The sequence below is a fragment of the Augochlora pura genome, chromosome 7 (assembly GCF_028453695.1).
Source record: "Augochlora pura isolate Apur16 chromosome 7, APUR_v2.2.1, whole genome shotgun sequence".
NCBI lineage: Eukaryota > Metazoa > Arthropoda > Insecta > Hymenoptera > Halictidae > Augochlora > Augochlora pura.
The window spans coordinates 31,514,461-31,536,551 of NC_135778.1; the positions used below are offsets into that span (position 1 = coordinate 31,514,461).

A 22,091-nucleotide genomic window follows, 5' to 3' on the forward strand; every position below is an offset into this window, starting at 1 on the left:
AATAGACAGTGCAAGTACAAGTACTTGTGTATCTCCTACTCCTGTCAAAAGGGTATGTAGGAACGAGTTCAAGGATGAGTGGTTACTGGACCCAATATTTACAACGTGGCTTGAAAAATGTGAAAACATTCAATAAGCCAACTGTAAAATATGTCAAAAAGTTCTAATAGCAAGTAGAAGCAGCCTATTACATCATAAAAATACAGAAAGACATGTTCAAAACGAAGAAGGTACAAAGGTTCCAGAAGAAGAAGGTATGAACTATATATTACCATTATAACTAAATATTGTTTATTACAACAGTTATAAATACAAATAATTTTAATTAAAATTATTTTTAGATTGTAGTGAGGAGAGAGCATCTAAAGATCTTGCAGAAAGGGTCAAAAGAGCAGAAGCAATATTATGTCAACACATACTGAAACATAATTGTAATTTTCATACATTCAGTCACTACATAGAAATGTTACGTAAATGTTTTCCAGACTCTAAAGTTGTACAAAATCTTAACCCACAATTATTTAATAGTCAAACGTACAAAACACAGGAAATGATACCAGAACATTTAAAAGGTATTATTTTACCAAATGCAATGGACACTGAAACAGATACAGATTAGACATGGTATGTATAAAAAGTTATTTATAAAGAAGGACTGTGCAATTATAAAATACATGAACGCAGTTGCTTATACAAGATGACAAGAAATTTACATTTTGTTGTATGTATAGCCCTCTCTGTCACCATACTTTAGTAATCTTGTCGTCTTATATAAGCAAGTGTGCACCTTCATTGACTATCTGTTATCACAACATAATGTGAGAATGTTGGCTCACTCATACACATGCATATGGAGTTTAACTCAATAGTAGCAACACCTTTTCCTCAGTTCGTTCTTACTTCATGAAAAAACAGACTTAACCACGTTTTGATAACATATTTCACATGCATTTTATTTATTATGTACATGTCTCATACGTGGATACCATATTGAGACTCGAAAGTTTTTATATATGAATGTTAACAATATATCAACGGCACTACGTGATTAAATTATATTTCTGTCAGTTTGTGTGAGATTGTAGAAATGTTTACGATAAAGGTTAATCAACGAAGTTGTGCAAATAAATGGATTTCAAAAATTGTGTTTACAACATTTCTATTGCTGATACTTCTAGACTTACCTGCTCTCTGCCAAGCTCACAGTCATAGTGAATTACCAAGTTTTAAATATTCCAAAGAAGCTAATTTAAAACATGAATATTCCACACATGATCATCAAGAAACTCAGCATCAACATGGGCATGGACTTCATGCACATGACCATCAACATAAACCAATGTTATCTGACAACTCAGAGAATTTTGTATTTCGGAAAGCAATTACATCCACCTTAATTATTTCAACAGCTCCATTTTTTATTTTATTTTTGATTCCATTGGACAACACGAAAGAGCACGAGCCACTGCTAAAAATATTATTAAGTTTTGCTTCTGGTGGACTATTAGGAGATGCATTTCTGCACTTAATACCTCTAATGCTTTGGTACCTCACAGCCATGATGAGGATGAACATGATCATGTTCATAATGTATGTCTGTTGATTTATGTATATTATTAGGGATTATTATGTTCCTAGTTGTGGAGAAGGTAATAAGACTAATAAAAACGGATCATAGTCACGTACATGTACATAGCATTCCAGAAAAAGGAAAGAGAGATGATAGCAACTCAAAGAAAAATGCAGTTACAGTTGATGCAGCTTCTGAGAAATGTGAAAATATTCCTGAGAATGAAATAAAAATTGCTGGATGTTTAAACCTAGTAGCAGACTTTTTACACAACTTTACAGACGGTCTTGCTATAGGAGCCAGTTATTTAGCCGGTAGTAGTATTGGCTTTATTACCACTTTCACAATTTTAATACATGAAATACCTCATGAAATAGGAGATTTTGCTATTTTAATACAAAGTGGTTACAGTAAAAGAAAAGTGAGATACTAACAAGATGAATAATGAAATAAATTATTAATAGATTGTATTAATAAATTATGTTTGTATTATCTTTTGTACAGGCTATGATGCTTCAGCTTAGCACTGCAGTAGGTGCTTTATTAAGAACCTGTGTATCATTGCTTGCAGAAGGCATGGGTAAGAAAGAATTATTTTTCTCTGTTTACAATTTCAATTAAACATTAATTTGTACTTATAGGCGATCTTGCAACTACGTGGATTCTTCCATTCACAGCAGGTGGATTTATTTATATTGCAACACTATCTGTAATTCCAGAACTTTTGACTGATACTAAATTTACACAATCTGTAAAAGACATCATTGCGCTTCTCTTAGGTATATGTATTATGGTATATATAGCAGAATATGAGTAAAATTATACACTACATTCATTTGTAAATATATTGTGATCATTTAATAAGAATCAATCTTACCTAATATATCAAGAACCTTAAGCTAGAATTTATATTTTTACAAGGCTGTAATCGTCTTCAGCGATTGACTATATTCCAGTAAAAATAGCATTATGTTCTATATTTACTGAAAAAGATATTATATAAATTTCTATGAACTAATAATGAGATCAATAATTATTAAATTCTATTGAAATCATAACATGATTTTTATAATAATATTATGTATTATATATTGACATATTGAATATATTGACATTCAGGACAATGCAATAATTAGCTGTTTGGAAATATGCTGAAAGATATGGTCGAAAATCCAACGAGGTGACAAATACAGGTCAAATATTGCGCTGCATGTCTCAGATGGAGCGCCAGGCGAATGGATGCGTGAAGATAGTGAAACCGCTCCTCTCTCTCTCGATCATCTCCTGTTCTCTGTTTAAAGCAACTGCGTGAAGCTAAATGCGCAAAAAGTTACGGAGGAAGAAAAATTGTGCAGAAAGATGGTTACATATTACTGTAGTCCAATAACTGACTGTTCTAGTTAGAATTTCAGAATGTGTGACACGAAACCTCATATGAGTGCTTGGTTTATTCTGATGACTCGTCTGTGGTATCGTGTTGCAGTTGCAAGGGTGAACTTCCATTTGTGACTCTCAACTACTTGAGTCGGTCACCGTGGGGTAAATAATTATGTTAAATGTCAATGTTTTGTTTGCACAAAAACACGTATCAAACACGTCCTTTAATAAAGTGAATGTAATCAAAAAACACGTTATCAAAGAAAATTCGAAAATCGTCGCCCTCTAGCGAAGAGTTTCAGAAGCGCCGTGAGCCCATCTACTCACAAACAAATCGAATGGTTCGCAATGAAATCTCGGTACACTATGAGCCGCTCAAACTTTGTATTTTCGTACACTAAATCACTGAACATTAATATAAAGTAATTCGTTTAAGCACGCTATATATACGCAACTCGTTCGTTCACAACAAAAGCGTCTCGAAGAAGTGGTAGCGTTTCAAGAATCAAGAATGATGCTAACCCGACCAGACAGCCAAGCCTTCTGTGGCAGAGGAGAAATTAAGTTCAGTGAGAATTGAGAAGTCTTGTGATTTAACAATCGCCGCCGATCGGTTGTTTAAAGTGCCAGACGCTCGCGCCACATGACCAGGAGAGGATCTCCTGTTCTACCGTGCTGCGTCATCGTAGAATGGGTGAGCGGCAAGTAGCGAACTCGGAAAAAGCTTTCAAATAGACCGTAGATTTGATTTATTTACGGAATATGCAACGTGTAGAATGCTAAAACGAAAATTTCGTGTTTCTGTGCTATACATTTTAGTACGTAATTCCCTCGATATACATAGGGTTTGTGCTAACAAAAATTATAGGAATTTTCGACAGAGATATACAATGATCTGATCAATTCGAATTTGTATAAAGGTAATTCGGGATGATTTGTACTGTCAAAAATCGTCGGTACATAATATCAATAATCACATGTTTGAAGCTCGCGGGGCGTGTCTTAGTATGGAAATGCAACGATTCACGTACATATTCCGCTTTTTTCTTTCGTTTAATAATCAATGATGATACAAATTAGACATGAGCAAAAATTTTCACTCAATAATCGATGACGAATAGAAACGATATACAGGGTGGGTTGATATTTACGGTCGTGTATTTTTCTCACACATTCTCTCGATTCTTGAGATACGCAATTGGTTAACTTATTTAACACCCTATACTCTAGTTTTCTGAAACTTTCGTCTAACTGTAATATTTGCAAATAATGAATTACAAAAGATTCGGAGTATAATTTACTGACGCAAAACTTTATACTGTAGTACATATAATATACATGAAATATGCGCAAGAATTCTATTAATGTACGCGTGTTGTAAAATAATAATTTCTTGACAATTGCTTTAACAACTAACTACATGCAATTAATTTTTATTGAACGTGATAAAAAGCAAACGTATTCTCTATGAGTCATTTTTAAACAGACACGAAATTGTACATTATAAACGTAATGTCATGACAGTTACGAATAATTATAATAATTTATCGATTTCAAGGTGATTTCGAATTGATCGAAATATGTTTTGTTTCTTTCTACATTTGTGTTCACAATTCTCACGCCAAAATGGCGGAAATAAACATTAAACTTAACTCTCACTTTATTTCGATTATTACATCTAGTCAAACTAATCACTGTATTTTACAACTATTCTATCACGACTGATTTTCTTTAATCACCCTGTATACATCATATTTTTAGTATGGACCTAGCCGAGAGAATACGAGTTTGTACAATTAAATGATCAGGCTTTGGACTGAAAACAGATAATCGAAGTTTCGTGAATCATTAATGTTCCTTATTTAGATGTTGAGCAATTACTACCTAATTAACAAACGTTATTAATGAGTTTAACGTGGAACGCGACTTGGTCGTATAGCGTGAGCATGCTGTAGGATCAAAGTTGAATGGTATAGTAACCTATTTACTATTAAGTAGCGTTTCACTCAGCCATGGACCCGGTGCACACGGTACGCCGGGGCCAGCGTCGCGTGCTAGGAATTTCATATCCCCACTCTCGCTCTTGCCTCTATTACATTTTGTATTTTCTATTTTCCCTTCGGTGGTGTCGTGCGTTCCGTGCTTTCCTTCCACATATAGAAGCGTCAAGTTTTCTTCGTCGTGCAAAAACTCGTCCCTACGGCTCAATGCTTGTGCGATCCTTGACAGATAATGAGCATTCGATCGCGTTCTCAAGCATATTATTGGCTCTCTATAACGCTCGTCGAACGTAGAAACCGAGATTTCTTCTTCTCGACGCTCGAAAAGTTTTCACCGCGGAGGGTTTCATGAAGTAAGCGAAACGCATCGTTGTGTTCTTCGAATGAGTGTGTTATCGGTCAGTGGAAATTCGCCGCCGACGCTTTTTACCGTTATCGCTCGGTGTTAATCGCATAAACTGATGCAGGAAGTGTTTTTCCTTTCGTGTGCTCAGCGACCGATCTGCTCGACGTCTGCGAGCTGCTTGATAATGCTTCCGCGAGTGTCCTGATAATATTATTCGGCTGATGAACAATTTACATAACATTTATGTAACGAAACCCTTTGACGTTCTCGCTGTCATGTGTCGTTAGATTATTAACGGACAGTGATGCATTATGATAATCTCGTATCTCGTGCTCGATGGTATTTATCTTTAATTATTTGTGTTCAAAGACATACAAGGAGGAATGTCCCGCAACACTGGACCTGGTTTGTACGAGTTCCTTATGGAAGCAGAGCTGCAACAGTATTATCCTGGAATTCGAGGTAATGCATTTCAGTTTGTCTCATTTGCTCATGAAATCATTGTTTGCAATCTCTGTTTCTCTTGTCTGAATAGGGGACTTGAAAGTACAAACAACCGCTCAATTAAAATATGTAACAGAAGAAGACTTGAACGCCATTGGAATGAGTAAACCAGAGATGCGTCGTTTAAAGAAATACTTTCAGAAACATTTCCCCCAAAATTACCTCTCCAAATTTAAAAAGATGCTCTTGCAGAAACGTGAGGAACAAACTTCAGGTGGTTTGACTATGTTACCAGAAGAAAGGCAAGATAGGCCACCAATTCGTGTTCCTAATAAGCATATGATACCAGCCGATGCTATTATTGTAAATAAAGAACTGGGAACAGGAGAGTTTGGAGTTGTGCAGCAAGGTGTTTGGACAAACGATGGGGAAAGGATACAAGTAGCAATTAAATGTTTATCACGAGAAAGAATGCAAAATAATCCTATAGAATTTCTAAAAGAAGCAGCCATAATGCACGCAATTGACCATGAACATATTGTGAGACTGTATGGTGTAGTTTTGGATACAAATTCATTGATGCTTGTGACAGAATTGGCACCTTTAAGATCGTTATTGGAATGTTTGAAAGAACCAAGTTTACGTCCCAGTTTTCCAGTCCTTTCTCTTTGTGACTTTGCAGTACAGATTGCAGATGGTATGCAATATTTAGAAGCAAAACGATTAATACATCGTGATCTTGCTGCTAGAAATATTTTGGTCTTTTCCAAGAATAAAGTTAAAATATCTGATTTTGGATTGTCTCGAGCTTTGGGAGTTGGGAAAGACTATTACCAAACGAATTTCAATGTAAACTTAAAATTACCAATAGCTTGGTGTGCTCCAGAATGTATATCTTACTTAAAGTTTACTTCAGCAAGTGATGTGTGGGCCTATGGAGTTACTTTGTGGGAAATGTTTAGTTATGGTTTTCAACCATGGGCAGCATTAACAGGTCATCAGATCCTAGAAGCAATAGATGAACCAAACTTTCAAAGATTAGAGCAACCAGAGTGTTGTCCAAAAGAATATTTTTCATTGATGCAGCAGTGTTGGCAACACGAGCCGACGAAACGTCCTAAATTTTCAGAATTAATTAATCTTTTGCCTGACTTGAAACCAGAACAAGTTCAAGCAGTTCAGGACAGTACAGAAACAGGTCAGCTCATTTATAGACAAGGAGATGTTATTACTGTATTAGATAAAGGAAGCAGTAACACGTTATGGAAAGGTGTTTTAAATAATGGAAAAACTGGTTTCTTCAATCCTGCTCATACAATAGCTTACCTCGGATCTAATTTACCGAGTAATAAGCCAGGAGAGTTTACGCGTGGCGATGGTAAAAACGCATTTTCTTCCCAACGACGAAAGATTCGGACAGACATGATATCTTCCCCCCAAGGCGATTTGAAGCACACTGGTCATGTTGGACTAGACGGAGCTTACTTTGGCGACATTGGCTTCCTTGGTGGTAAAAATCCACATTTGCCTCGGCAGGTGGTATCTCCGTACAAGCCCCAAGAGGACATCACAGATAATTCTAGTCAAATTGTTAACCAAGATGCAAGAAATGCAGAGGTAAACAGAGAACTGCTAAGGGATAATAGGAATGTGCAGCAAGATATTCAGAACAAACATGGTATACATTTTATTTGATAATTATTTGTCAAGTGGTCAGTATAAATTATTAATAACACTCTATGGTCTTTAATAGAAAGTTTATGGTCAGATACAAGCTCCGAGATGTGCCATTTGGGAACAATAGCTAATTCCAGTAAGCAGTCTATTTCAACAAATATGACCAATAGCACAGACGTTTTGGGAGCAGACCACGAATATCATGAAATCAGCGACGAGGAAAATCAGGACAGTCCCCTTCGATTTGACAAAACATTAAATTTTGATTTTGGCCCCAGTTTGTTGGCAGAAATGGATCAAATGTTCAGATCATTAGGTAAGTTTGATGGAACACATGGTAAACAATAATTTAGGAGATAACTGAGTATAAATTTTCAAATAGAATACGCTGTAAACTTGTATATATTTATAGGATCCTCTCCTCCACCACCACCTCCAGTTCATCCTTTGTCAACCGAACATGAATCGAGTAATGCGAGGAATGAACTGCGAGAAATTCAAGCTAAGCAATGCAACAAGAAGAAACAAGCCACCGTGAGTCCAATAAATGTACAGTAACTTTTTTTTCTTATTTATAATTATGCTTTTATGTGTTATCGGTTGTAATTCATTTTTTATATATTATTTGCTGCTATGTATCATTTATTTCTATGTATTATGTATATATATATATATATATATATATTATGTATATAATATAATATGTATTATGTATATAATATAAATAACATAATTATTAATTATTAATTTATTAACATGTAATATATACATATGTATACATAAATATATATGTATTATATGCATGGGAGAGCATAGAACCCAAAATTGTTAGTATTCAAGAAAAGAGAATTAGCAAAGGATAGATTCTCAAAGGAGTAGATGCAGTACGTTTTTGTACAATAAATGAATATACAGCGATGAGGTCGCTAAAAGCAGAAATTTTTGTTTCTATCGTCCACTAGCCAGAGATGGTAAACGTTTCTCTTATATTTAGGTGAAGCCTATCTCAGCCGCCGATCAGAAAACTCTCTACTCAGCCATTGCTATGGCACAGGAATTGACAGCACGTTCCATGACAGATCTTGAACATCCACCGGAGTCTCCCCGAACACCCGCAAGTCCTTCAAGACGCAGAAAGTTCTCTTTTAAGTTGCCACATCAACACAGTCCCAAACCAGACAGACGACACTTTTCAGAAGAAGCAGCCAGTATACCTGACATACAGGTACATTAAACAGTTTTTGTTTAATCACTAAACTTTTGTTTAGAACACTAAAATATACGCAAACTAACATGATAAAAACACAATCTAACATTGCACTACAATATACTAAATAGGTCATTCCACACTGAATTAATGTTTTTTCGTTGTCGATGTTAGGAATATTTTAAAATGAAATGTGATGAAGTGTATATAAGACTGTAGTGGGCTTGAACTTTGTACTTTTCATCTATTCTCATGAATTTTGAAACATTTCAATCTGGAAGGCTTGACCTATTGTAACAATCTATTTTTAATTAAAAAATCGATTTACTGAATATTTTGAAATTTGCAAATAATTTTTTGCATATTCTATATATTTTAGCAAATTTATTGTTCAGGTATCTTTATAAAGAAAATGGACATTAGTGAAATGATGATTCAAACCCACTCTAATTTTGATTTCTGCTACATTATATTTAATTTTCTATAACATTTGTGACATCAATAGCAAAAAGTAGTCAATTTGGTATGGAATGATCTTAATTCAATTAATTTTTATTAAAACCAATAATTGATACATAAGGGCGAAAATATGAAAAGGTATAAGAGGATAATTAAAATGATTGGTTTACTATACAAATACATTCGAATTGGAAACAGCATTTAAATTGATTTCATCGAAACTGTTATGGAACAGAGTTAATTCCTGATGCCACACTGAAGAGTAGGTATACTGCAATCTTGTGTCTGTTCTTAATAATCTGATCTAAGCCATTTGTTCGTACCTTAAGTTGTTACAATGCTTTTTTAATTTACGAATAAGACTAATCTTGACTTTCCTCTAATCCTGTCCTGTCTATTTATGTTTTGTTTGTTTCTCAATTCTTCAATTTTTGTTATTTCACGTTTTGTTGATCATTGCATCGCCATGTTGAAAATATTTCTTTGTATTCGTATACGATTATGTATGATCATTAACTGGAATCTTGAAAAACTATTTTCTATGGTGCTTTATTCTTTTCAAATGCGACATTCCTTCATTGTGCATGATCTTGTTCAATCACGACTTGGTACTATTCGACCTCCTTGAACAAACTGCATGTCAACGGTTCGTCAATGTGGAAAAATCAAGTGGTTGTGTTCAAGTTTGCAATCATTGTCATCCACTGTCTCCAGCATAGAGTCGCTTGGTGCACCATCCACTCTAAAACTGCCTTTATGGGATAAAGCGTCCGCTGAATTTTGTTTTGCTAAGTCCCGTGAACTTCTTACGAAGCCCAGCGCTTGGACATCGTACATGGACATAGAACTTGACGCGCATATTCTTGACAATGCTGCTCTGAAGCAGGATTTGGTGAAGTCGACCGAGTATCTGGAAAACGGTAACAAAAGGAGCAACTTCAATTGCGAAAACGTTACGGATACAGAGGGAAAAATGAACGTTTTCCCACAAAATGGAAAGCTATCCTCGACTGTAAATAACTCCAATTTTGATTTCCCTCGTGATTCAAAAAGGGTGTCTACTAGTTATGTGGAACGATATTTTGAACAGCCAAAGTACTTTGAAGATGATGGTACCCTGAGCTGTACTACTGAAAAAGTCTCATATTTTGGCGAGGAGAAGCTAGAGAAATATGACAAGATAAATAATTTGGAGCAACCGGGTAGATCCGCGTGTTACTCGAATATCCAAGAACAAAGTTCTATGGTATCAAATAAGCCTATTCAACAGTTGCAGAGTAAATTTAGTAACTGCGATCAGCCTATCAAAGACAATGTGACCAATTTCGACACGAAGTACGATGAAACAAGCAGTTTTGATCTGTTGAAAGACACGCCTTCGAACTTTGCCGATTTTCCTCGCTCTAAGCCTATCAAGTTTGAGTCAACCAAGGTAGGTAACTTTGATATCGGAACGAGACCGAAAATTTCCAGTTCCTTCAGCGACTCATCAAAAATGAATATACCAGAATTTCCGAAGAAAATCGAGATACCGAAAGCAAGGGGTGGTAAAGTACCTTATGCTCCTCGAAGTACAAATCAAGACACCAAAAGTGTTATCTATGGCTCGACAGACAGTATAAAGACTAACTTAAAGGCTGGAGGGGGATCGGATAGTCCTAGGGGAAACATGGAGGCCGTGAGAATTAATATACAGAGTTTTCGTAAGATCGAGCAGAACCAGAATGGTCACGATGGCTATCCTTTTGTTATTTCTAACAATCCATTGTTTATAGCAGAATCTGAGAAAAAAGAATCCCCGCTTTATAGTAGCTCGGAGAGCTTAAGAGTGAATTTTCAAAGACTTAGAAGAAAAAGTGATGCAGAGGCAAACAACCAAGTTGAATTGAGTAGCAAACTGCTGGCCGAAAAATATCAGCGAGAAGTATCTGGACTGGAAAGTGTAAAAAGTTATCTGGATTCTAAAAAAGGTCAAGGATTGAATCTAGGATTAGGTAAATTGACCCAAAATATGATCCAACTGGGTAAGAATATCGCACAGAATACTAGAAACATAGAAGCTACTCCTTCCAAGTCATTGGTCACCAATATCAGAAACTTAGACCTCTCAGGACAAACTCAAACACCGCTTAGGAGCTTGAACATCCCCATCCAGAAGCCTAAACATTTGGACTTGAATATTCCTCTGCAGTGTCAGACACAGATCAACACGAAGCTGAATGTAACGCAAAAGGCTAATCCTCCATCGAGTCCTACTATACACCAGCAAATTCTGGAGCCGCCTAAATTGTATCAGAATGACAACTCGAGGAAAGAAGTACCCAAGACTGATGTTTTATTGGAGAAATTGTCAACGCCAGTCAACATATACAGGCAGAGAACATCATCCCTCTCTGAAAATAGGAAGCCACCTCTTAAGAATATACGAAGATCATTTCATCCAACCAATGACTCTAGCGAAGACTCAGACTCTATATCTCATTCAGAAACCGATATACGAAGTCGTTTGCGTTATAAGCGACGTCACAAGAAGCTTCCACATAATTTGCGCTTGAATTTCAAGAATAAAGGTCATTTTCTGCATCCAGAAACTGCCCGCGGATTTTCGTCGATTGAACTTTGTGGAAAATCGCCTCCTCCATCGACTAGTTTCTTGAATTCACTCTCACCACCTTTCTCTTCTGGAAACAATCTGCTTTCTTGGCCAGAAAGCGCTCCAAGTTCTAGTTTAACATTCACCAGTAACTCTGACCTGGATTCTGATACTAGTTCAGAATATCCAGAGTTTACAAACGACATACTAACTTTCCCACCGTCTCCAGCTCCATAGAGTTCGAACGTTCCAAGTTTTTTAATATGTTTGGTCGCACCTAAGATCTGGAACTGTAACGTGTTATTGTCAGGATGCCAAGTCCTTGACAGGAATATATAAGATAGCACCAGAGTTGGGCAATATTTAATGTATTTTTTCAATAATTCTCACGAGCGTGGACGAATTTATTTTGTGAAATAATTTCTTTATGAACGTCTAATTTTTTTTTAAAGGCTCCATTTGCAAAGCATTTTTTTCGCACCACATAGTGTCCTTTATAAAACAGAATAACCAGATTTTCTTATGCTGTAGAAAGTAGTTGTTACTACACTGAGCGTTAATGTTCATGCAGTCATAATATTTCTTAGAATCACGATATTGGATCGTACGAATATTGCTCAACAGTGATGTATGGCTGGGACGATGAATGACAAAATTCTGAGAGTCGCTTGAGGTCATAAATTATAACGTTAATATGAAACAATACCCAACTCTGGACAATACTCAGTGTACTTAAACCAAAGAACTGTTCAGAGACAGTTCACCCTACATACGCTTAGCATGCTTGCATGTTACATTAATTATTAAATAACATCTAGCGATTAATATGTTTGGATGCATTTACACGTTTATACTATTTGTACTTGGAGGACATTGGAATGGGAACCCTGGAGTGTGTAATCGGATCTACATGGTGATACCTCTTTCATTTCTAAGCATATACAGACTTTCTACTCCTGATGTGCTCGATATGATACACCATCCACTTCTGCATCCATTTCATTCGGAGTAGCCTGTATCATTTCCAACCCATATTACTCACATCCTCATACACCTCTGCACTTCAGTACCGAGAGTGTGTGTGCCCAAGCGTTGTCTTCACTCGTTTGTGGTATTCCTTCCTGTTAAAGAGGAGTGAAAAATCCATGTACACACAGACGTTTCTTTTTCATGCCATAGTCTCTCTCTCCTCGTTTGTTATTTTATTTTTTTAATTTCTGTTCTCTTCTTTCCCGAATCTATCCCCTCCCACGACTTGTTTAGGCTACGTTGTCGGACGAGGCCAAGGAAGTGTACAACAGTCTAGTGGAAACGCCGAGCATAGACACCGCTCCGGATACGAATCCGTTGCGGATGCTGCGTTCCGGCGTACCCATAGTGAGGCCAAGAATCCGTGGGAACAAACACGCCACCCTATCCCACACTGGCTCCCATCAGGAGGACATGTCCAGAGACACTTTCCACTTCGACGCGTATCACAGCGGCTCGAAGACCTTGCCCAAGATCAGAGCACCGCCTTTACCACATGCTCCGCCGCCGCTACCACATACGCGCCATTTGGAGAGACACCATTCCGCCTTGGAGATTGAGAACAATCAGAATCAGAACAACGTGGATGAGAATCCTATACCGTTACCGCCTAGAGACAGATCCAAGACCTTGCAGTCCAAATCCAGTTTGCCCAGACACCAGAGAAAGCATCCTCTAATCATTCCTGGAGACGGAGTTACTAGGACTCTAGCTAAAATGGCAGTGACTACACCGCCTATCGAAGACCAGGTAGATGGGAGTCTGCAGAGTGCCAGTTCTTCAGTACTCAGTACCTCTCTGCAGGAGGGATACTGTTCTGAGACATCAGCCAACAGGTGAGAAACATTTACAGAAACACCTTAAGCTAATAGGTTGTAATTTATTGTACGATATATTTTTACATACAGCCCTGAAGAGTTCGAACAACGTATAGACTCCGAGCTAGCAGCTTTGGATTCGTTGCCAGCCGACGAAAACAGACTCCATCGTTTCAGCGTCATTTCCGAGGATCTTCTTGAGTTCTCTGATAATTTGATAGATTGCGACAGTGCGGAGTACCGGCAGAATACGCAGGAGAGCGATGTACAGTCGACAAACTCGTCGACAGAGCGTCTACAGAGGAAGGTCAGCGTAGAGTCCAAGTCTTCTTTGCGAAGTTCAACTTCTAAGTGTGTCCAAGAGAGTGAGATCGCTGACACTAGCAGGAACTCCACTCCAACAGGATCGAACAAGTCTGAAGACTCGGTTACCTCTAGCAAACTCCAACCCAGCAGGACCATCTTGGTCCAGAGGCCTTCCAACTATATGATGCACTTCGACTACGGAGAATACTCTGAGAATAATTCGCAGAAGGGTAAACAGCAGTCTGAAGGTATGCAGCCTAAAGAGTCTTCCGCGGTTGAGTCAACCGACAGTTTCCATTCTTCGTCCAAAGCGTATAACAGGTTGTCTAACGAGAAGGTACCGGGTCGTACCAGCGATCTTTCTCGTCAGTCAGATCATGTTAGCTGTGAGGACTTGTTGGAATTCGCCTGTGATGGTCCTAATGCAAGGAGGACACGTGGTCCACGAAACGGAGAGCAATCAGATGAAGTTAGGATCATGATGAAGGTGTTGCACGAACAGTCCACTCCGGAGTCCTGCATTGCAGCCTTGAACGTCACCGACTGGGATGTTTTGGCGGCAATCAAACTGGAGCGGCTTCAAGGTTTGCTGAAGAAAGAGAACAGCTTCGTCGGTCTTGAAGATTGCAAGGTGATGCTAAATCAGTGTGGCGGCGACGTTGTCAAAGCAGCCGCGTTGTTGCGTAACACGGATGACACTGCAGCAGTTTAATTGATGAATTGATAAAAGTCTGGCTCAGTTTTTAAGAGGCCATCTAGGATCGCATCATTGATTCAGAAAGGATGGCGTAGTCGCTAGGAGTCGTCTTGTTCTCGGGGGGTAAATAGTATTTTTCAGGATGCCTTTTCCTTTTCTTTTTCATCTTCTCCTTTCTCTTCTTCTTTTTGTATCGTTCTCGTTTGTCCCATGTGTAGAAAACTAGATCAATTGAAGCGATGTTTATTTATTATTTTAGGGTTACTAGAACGAGAATAGTATTTGGACGTATTATTTCTATTGCCTAAAGGTGAGAGATAGGCACGCCGATTATCGCAATTGAGCTTCTCCTACCAACGATATAGACTGCAGGCTGGTACGGGGACAGAATATCTGTGGTTTGATCAGAATGTACAGTTGACAAAACGAAAAGGAAGTAGCAATTTCAGTACCCAGAAAAGATCGATTCAAATTCATTATCTAAAAGATTGTCTTTCGAAGTATGTAGTTACAGCTTCAACTTTGGAGCAACATTTATTGTGTATGTACACGTCTTCCGGTAGAGGGATCGTTGTCTCCACGAAACCCAGAAGACAAGGGGTCTCTTTCTTGATCACTAAAGTCGACATTATTCGGTTGCGCGCTCTAATGTGCTCAAAAGCCGAGCTCATTAATGCGTACAATCCAGAAGAGAACTGGACTCTGGACTCCACGCCCAGATCTACCCGATCATCGGGGAACTACAACTGTCGTGTGTACATGTATTGACAAGTCCAAATGACCCCAGGAATTCACTCCTCCGTGGATACGCTATCAAGGCCCGTTGGTTCCAGTTCCTCAAGGACCATTTTATCCTGGTTCTCACTCCAGGCGGTTTCCGGGAGAGTTAGATTCAAAACAGTCGTGGTGGCCTGGTGAAGAACTCCAGAAAATGGCATCTTACGGCCAAAACAATCATCAACAACCAAAATATCACTATGTACGCACTGGCACAGCATTTCGAAGGTAGAAAATTCATAATTCATCCCATATATCACGCTCGTTGGTCTAAACCCCATCATTGGTCCGTCATCAAAGGAAACAGTCGTTTTCTGGACAGAAACCTTTGCCTTGAATTGAGCAAGATCCAGTGACAGATTCGGTTGATCCTTCTTAACTTTCTCCTAGAGAGTTTGTAAACGTCAGAGGTTTCTCTCAACGCGGCGTTGAGGTGGTGGTCGAGCGAAGGTCTCTTGTTCTTGATTCTCGAGTTCTTCCGCTTCGTACCAATCCTCAACCATTTCACACCATTTCCTCTCGTTGAAAACAGCCATAAGTATCGCATCGTGGTTGAATTCTCCCGGTTTTCCAGGGCTAGCACTTCCAGCGGGTCGAACCTTCATAGTCATCTGGTCAGAATTTGAATTATATGTTCTGTTTCCTGCAGACCGATCTGCGTAGAGCAATAGCTTCTTTCATAAGTTTAATTTAACTATTAGCGAAGGAAATTAACTTATTTTTTTCTTCTTTTGTATGTTTGCAATGTGATTGACCCTTTTTCTCAATATTTTAAGTTGTAAAATTTGTGGAATATTGTTAGTACAAAAAGAAGAGTTTATTATTGTGGACTTTTTTCCACTGATGGGGAAACCTATGGATTCTTTGACTCGACAATCCCTTGAGTCGAAATCATCAGTGTCACAGCTATAGTTTTCTAAGGTCATTATTATTGCTACATTAAACTAAATGCAATCATACAGCTTCTATATACATGATTAATAATATTCCATACAAATTGTGTGATTGCGGATGAATCTGATTGTTTTAGGGTCTGTTAATAATTTGCACAATACATATATAGCAAATCGGATGATCGTGGAAGTAGGGGTTAGACCAATATATTCCGCATCTTGAGTTAGGCGTTAAGAAAAAAGTATTACAATGCCTATGACTAAGCAGCGAATAATCCTTGTATCGTGTGATACAGTGATCAGAGACTCTCTATATTTTGCGTTTCGTTTTACCGCCGCTCATGATTGCTTTCACGGAATCATGTATTTTGTAAGGTGACAATCATTTTTGTAGTGAATCGTCAACGTGTCAACTAATTCCTAAATCATACTTCGCGTTCGGACCTCCGTCGTTTTTTAAAGCGAAGAAAAATAAACGTTAATACGTTTTGCTGATAGAAGCAAGTTTTGTTTCCAAAGATAATATTCTCACGGTATTATTGTTTGGTACCATATGCACTATACAGTTTAGTGTTCACATTGTATTGATTACACAGCATACAGTTTTCTTTGCAATTAGAGACTTCTTTCTAATAACCGTGAGTTAATCCGATAGATAAGTGGTAAATTTAGGCGTGTCATATATGTGTAACCATTGCTGAGGATTAGCACAAATACAAAAGATAGAGGTATCAGCTTGTTACGTATTCTGTTTGGGGATAAACAGTCTTTGGTAACGTGGAACATGTTTTACCCGGTAATAGGGTACAGTAAGCACCAAATATTGCGGATGAAATTTCTGTGTTCAGTGAGATTGATTTTTATATTTGCTCTCGGTAGCAGACCTTGACATAGATTGATTTGAAATGCACAATGGAAATCAATGCCCATTTCAAATACAGTGCTATTTATGCTTCTAAAATAACTATTAGACAACTTGACTTCATTTCAGACAAATAAGCAGCAAATTATTGAAAAGTTATTCTTTTATAAAAATGAATTTTCTTGAACAGGATAATAAATATTGAGAACATTCGAATTATAGTAGGCTTTATACAACTTTGATGTATATGGAAATAATTACAAAAAGGGATTTAGTTCGTCGAATAACGTAAACACGAGTTTAAGAATCATTCACGTTGACATAAATGTTAACTATTTTTATTTATATCCAGGTCTGCTTGGCAAGGAGCTTTTGCGTTATTATTTGTTAAGTTGTAAGAGGCATAATGACTGAAAGGATTTGAAAAATATGCGAGAATGAAAGTAATGTACTGATGTTAGTCGCGTTGGAACTAAATTATAGTGTCTGATGTCTTTGACCGGGAGATTTAAATTGTTATTAATTTTCTACTTCTATTGTAATCTTCCAGTAGGTGTCACAGATAGAAGGAACCTTTTTATTTTCTGCATCGACGATAATTAATGCATGATAGAATTCACGCAATCCAAAGGTATCATTTTTATAATACTCGACTATAAGTTTCGAAGCGCACCTTTGGATTGCTTGAGTTTTAAGATATTGGAACGAGTACGAAAAATATTGATCAAACGTCGAGAAACATATCCGGAATCGAACGGATTCTGACTGGGGTGGAACTGTTAAACTTGATTGAGAAATATTTTTCCATGTACCCCCTTTTTTACCAGAGACATTTTCTACGACATACTTACTTTGAACAATTGCCCCAGTAGAAGCGGATTCGATGAGTAAAATTGCTCACTAGTATGTTCGCGAACGTTCTATTAGAGAAGAAGAAAAGATGAAACAAAACAATGAACTGAGAGAAAAGTAATGTTCATTGACTAAGATTTGCGAGACCCTTGCCATACTTTCGCATTCTTCAACGAAGCCAAATAGGAGCTTACGAGAAACGCCTAAGTAATGTTACTTAGTCCTTTTTTGTAATGATATTGAACAATAAGGTTTTCGGTTCCTGAATAAAAATATGCATGCATGTATTTTCTTATGCTGAATCCGCCTGCTTTCTTGTCACGTACTCGCTTCAGTGGATTCAACAATTCGATGGTTTCCAAATTACTTTTAATTTGGAGTAATCTTTCAAACTAAGTTTGAAAAATGGAATTCATCTAAACCGTAAATTATTTAGTTGCTTAGCGCAGTATACGGTACTACTATTGTTATTGTTATCATTATTATTATTATTATTATTATTTTTATTATTATTACGTATCTAAATAATATAAATAATTGGAGATTTCAAAGGATCATGCACGTCTGAAGCTTATAATAAGTTATTTAAATAGATAACCAATCCATACTGGAGCGGACACTTGGCAGGAAGGAGGTTCAGAAAGATAGTAGTGTTCAGTATAAAGAGATCAATTATTTTTGTGCAGGAACCACTAAGAAACTTAACTAGAATCATCTCGTTGTAAGCGAATCTGTGTAAGACTATGCACCTCAATAAGTTTACGATAAAGTACTTACTTAATTCCCTGAAAGTGGGGAATCGAAGGGATTCTTATGGGAAATCCCCTGACGAAGCTGAGCTTTCGGTGAATCTTACATGAGCGCGTAGGTCCGTTTTACGTAAGATCATTACGCCCAATAGCGTGTGTAACGTCTTAATGAGCGCGCTTCCTTTCAAGGATCGTCATTTACGACTTCGGGAATAATAATCGAAATTAAGCTTGAACCTGTAACAGGTGGAACGACTGCTCTCGCGGAGTAGGTGTAAGTTCATCCTATAACCCGTTTTTTTTATACGCGATTTTACTACTGATAAGGCAACACGTTTATACATCTCTACATGATTATCATGCGCGGAAAACACGAAGATGTTTTATATCGACTGTATTTACGATAATATATACACCATTCATAAATCAACAAACCTAACGTGGATTCGATCATTCGTGTTAGGGTTGTCCCTGCCTTCTTTCTGACCGCTTATTTTATTCTGATCCGTAGAAGTAGCATTCGTTTTTTATCCAAATCATTTAATTTTTTTTCGTAGCATTTAATTGCTTCACAAGTCGTTTAGCTCGAAGAGGTTAAATCCAAAGCATGTCTTGATCCTAAAAGTAACATTAAATTATTTACATATCAAAATATATCACGCTTTTCATTTTTCGTATACGCAAGACGATTTTCGATAATTTCAAACTTAAATTAGAACGTTCGCAAATGTATCTTCCTATAAATTATAAGAAACCGTTCTGCACGAGCAGTGGCAAATATAATTAGTTGGTGAAAGGTGATCCAGAAACACCTTTCCTATGGAATAAAGATATTTCCAATCAGTTTCTCTTTGGCAATTCGAATTTCTTTACATTCAAACTTCTCTTAACTTCCGTTAGTTCTCTACAAACTGTTTCGTCAATTTTATTATATTGGTTAATCGAATACATTGATGTTTGCAATAACCTCTTGAAATCTTCCGCGCTTTTGCTCTGTACCAACTTAATCATTGTTTAGAAGTCTCTTGATTATTAATACTGAGCAAACTGTTAACGAACCGTTGAGTAATGAAATGTATTAAATTCTATACAAACTATCGAAACCTTTGAATCTGTATCTTTCATGAAAGTACAGTGATCGTTTGAAATCTCCCGCGATTTAGCTCTGTACCTTTCTACCATTGTTTGAAAGTTTATTGGCTATTAATGCCGAGCCGATTGTTAACAAACCGTTAATTATACTAGTAGTACTGTAATATACTGTAATAGTAAAGTACTAATAGTAATTATACTAGCACGTTAAATTCTATACAACCTATAAAAACATTTCTATCTGTATCAATCTGTTACAGTATGAAAATTCATTGGCAATTGATAGCGAGCAGTTTCTTATTCTTTTACAAAGTAAATGCAATATTTTGTCGTTTTGATATAGTAATTGCGACGTAGTCGTTCTATGTCGGTAAAGGAACACACAGTTTATGGCCGTTGGGTGCTCACGTGCGCTCGAATTTTTTACGCGGGAATAGCGAACGGCTAGGTAGCCAGGTAGCCGAGTAACCAGTGCGCGTTACTCGCGACAGTCCGTGTATTCAGTTTGCTTTAATCGACGGCCGGATCAACATCGCTGCGTGCTTTTCTCTGGATCAATTTTTTCGAGAGCTGGAAAATACGTTTCAAGTTGCAGCCTACACGAGAAAGTGACATTATCGGTGTCGATTTTCGGAATAGAAATTCGACCATGTACGTAACAATCTCCAATTGAACTTCACTTAATTCCATAATCGTGCGAATTAGAATTTATCGTTATCCTCCTCGCGGTTATGTCGACAATTACGAATTGATCTCGCGATTAACGCGAGTATCGATTGATTCCGGCAGCTATCGAGTTACTTCGATTTTCGCTGGGCTAGAGGAAGACAGACTCGGACTCGGTTGCGAATGGATGAGACATTTGAAAATTTCTAAATTACTTGTTCTGTGTATATTTAGTGACGTGATGTGTACAATTGAAGACAAATCTGCAGAAATATCGAGAGAGCGATGCCGGAATTGAGGAGGCGCAATTCGGTGGACGCCAACCTGTCGCTGTCGATATTCGTATATCGAATCAAGGTAGGCTACCAAAACATAATCCTTTTACATAGTATGCGCGCTTCTAAACACAAACGATGGTATTTTCCTACGTAACAATGGATTTTTTCATGATATTTTCTTCTAAGACGCTTCGACACCTAATAGAAACGTTCTTCTTTGATGATGCACGTAGTCACGTTGCCTAAAATACACGACGCGGTAATTGCAGGTTAAATGTGTACGAAATATCTGGTAATAAATGCGAAGTTAACCGTATCTTAAATTATCTTACAAAATTAAAAATTGAATTTTAAAATTTACTGGCTGGTAATTTCAGGGGAGTGCGAGGTACCTGATATAATAATGTTGTTATTATATGTAGCGTAATGTAGCATTGATACGTTAGCATTGGTAATTCGAATGATGCAGTTAATTGTCGGAGGACGGATCTCATGGAGGTCGTAAGCCGGGTCATTTCTGATCTGTCACAAAATCTCGCGTAAATAAATATTTGTTGACATAAGAACTGGATATCGTTTGATCTGCGTTTGTCTAGCGCGGGTTCATTTGTATAATGTGGACATACTATAAACAAAATAAGATACGATTGCTAGTAGAAATTTAATTCAAGCGAATAATGAAAATAGTAATCATAAATTCAAATAAAATTATAACTGTTATTGTAATAATATAGAAACAATACTATCTACAGCGTAATAAAGACAACACTTATGATATGTGTCGAACGTCAATTATAATATGCTTAATGCATTTCAGTACTCAAATAACATTAATACACGCATAATGTGTATCGAATAACACGCATCTCATTTACCGAACAATACAAACAACAGTTCTGGCAATAGTATCGAATAATTTGTAAAATAACACTTTACAGAACGTGTAACATTTTTTACAACGATGATTGGTAATTCGTAACGTGCAGAACGATTAACGTTGGGGCACGGTAGGATTAAAAGTGTCCCACCTTTCTAATGCATGGTAGTGCATTGTGGGACATTTTTACACCCACCTCGTAACATTGCAATTGCTGCATTTTTGGTTTGTTCATTCGTAAACCCATATGGTATCGTGAGACTATATCTATTTCTATGAGACTGAAGTCTCATTCTATAACAACAAATTCAATTGAATTATTATTTGTTTATGCTTTTACATGCTTTCGATAAAAAGACACCAATTTTGTTTAATTAAAAACGCGACAATAATCCTGTTCAACATGGGTCTACTTATTTCCTGAAATTTATCATATCCTGTGCCTCAAAGAGTTAACGTGAGCAACACTGGTTGAACTGTAATTATCTTCCAACGCGGATAGAACAGTAGTTTTTCGAACGA

General features: G+C 37.2%; 2 protein-coding genes across 8 annotated transcripts; both read left to right on the plus strand.

Moving 5' to 3' along the window:
- Window positions 1–13: 13 nt before the first annotated feature.
- On the plus strand, window positions 14–2,419 carry LOC144473746 (zinc transporter Slc39a7-like). Its single transcript, XM_078187913.1, is given in 6 exon segments — window positions 14–254; window positions 342–1,534; window positions 1,537–1,590; window positions 1,593–1,991; window positions 2,075–2,150; window positions 2,212–2,419. Coding segments are annotated over 5 exon segments (1,152 nt in total). The 5' UTR covers window positions 14–254; window positions 342–1,087; the 3' UTR covers window positions 2,388–2,419.
- A 426-nt stretch (window positions 2,420–2,845) lies between these two features.
- Window positions 2,846–21,736, plus strand: Ack-like (activated Cdc42 kinase-like). 7 transcript variants are annotated; one of them, XR_013494638.1, is made up of 9 exons: window positions 2,846–3,641; window positions 5,663–5,755; window positions 5,829–7,415; window positions 7,491–7,730; window positions 7,827–7,963; window positions 8,409–8,639; window positions 12,937–13,538; window positions 13,611–20,399; window positions 20,649–21,736. XR_013494638.1 is itself a non-coding variant. In XM_078187910.1 (8 exons), the coding sequence occupies exons 1-8, from the start codon at window positions 3,638–3,640 to the stop codon at window positions 14,536–14,538; spliced, it is 3,822 nt and encodes a 1,273-aa protein (XP_078044036.1). In that variant the 5' UTR covers window positions 2,846–3,637; the 3' UTR covers window positions 14,539–21,736. The 7 variants fall into 7 exon arrangements, 5 of the variants coding, with proteins under 5 accessions (XP_078044036.1, XP_078044037.1, XP_078044034.1 ...); XR_013494639.1 differs by having other exon boundaries at window positions 13,611–14,646; window positions 14,783–21,736; XM_078187910.1 differs by having other exon boundaries at window positions 13,611–21,736.
- The last annotated feature ends 355 nt before the right edge of the window (window positions 21,737–22,091 follow it).

Coding starts and splice junctions, on each gene's coding strand:
- Ack-like (XM_078187908.1), top strand. Junction 7,731..7,826: donor TCAAATGTTCAGATCATTAG/GTAAGTTTGATG, acceptor ATATATTTATAG/GATCCTCTCCTCCACCACCA. Junction 8,640..9,750: donor CCAGTATACCTGACATACAG/GTACATTAAACA, acceptor GGAAAAATCAAG/TGGTTGTGTTCAAGTTTGCA.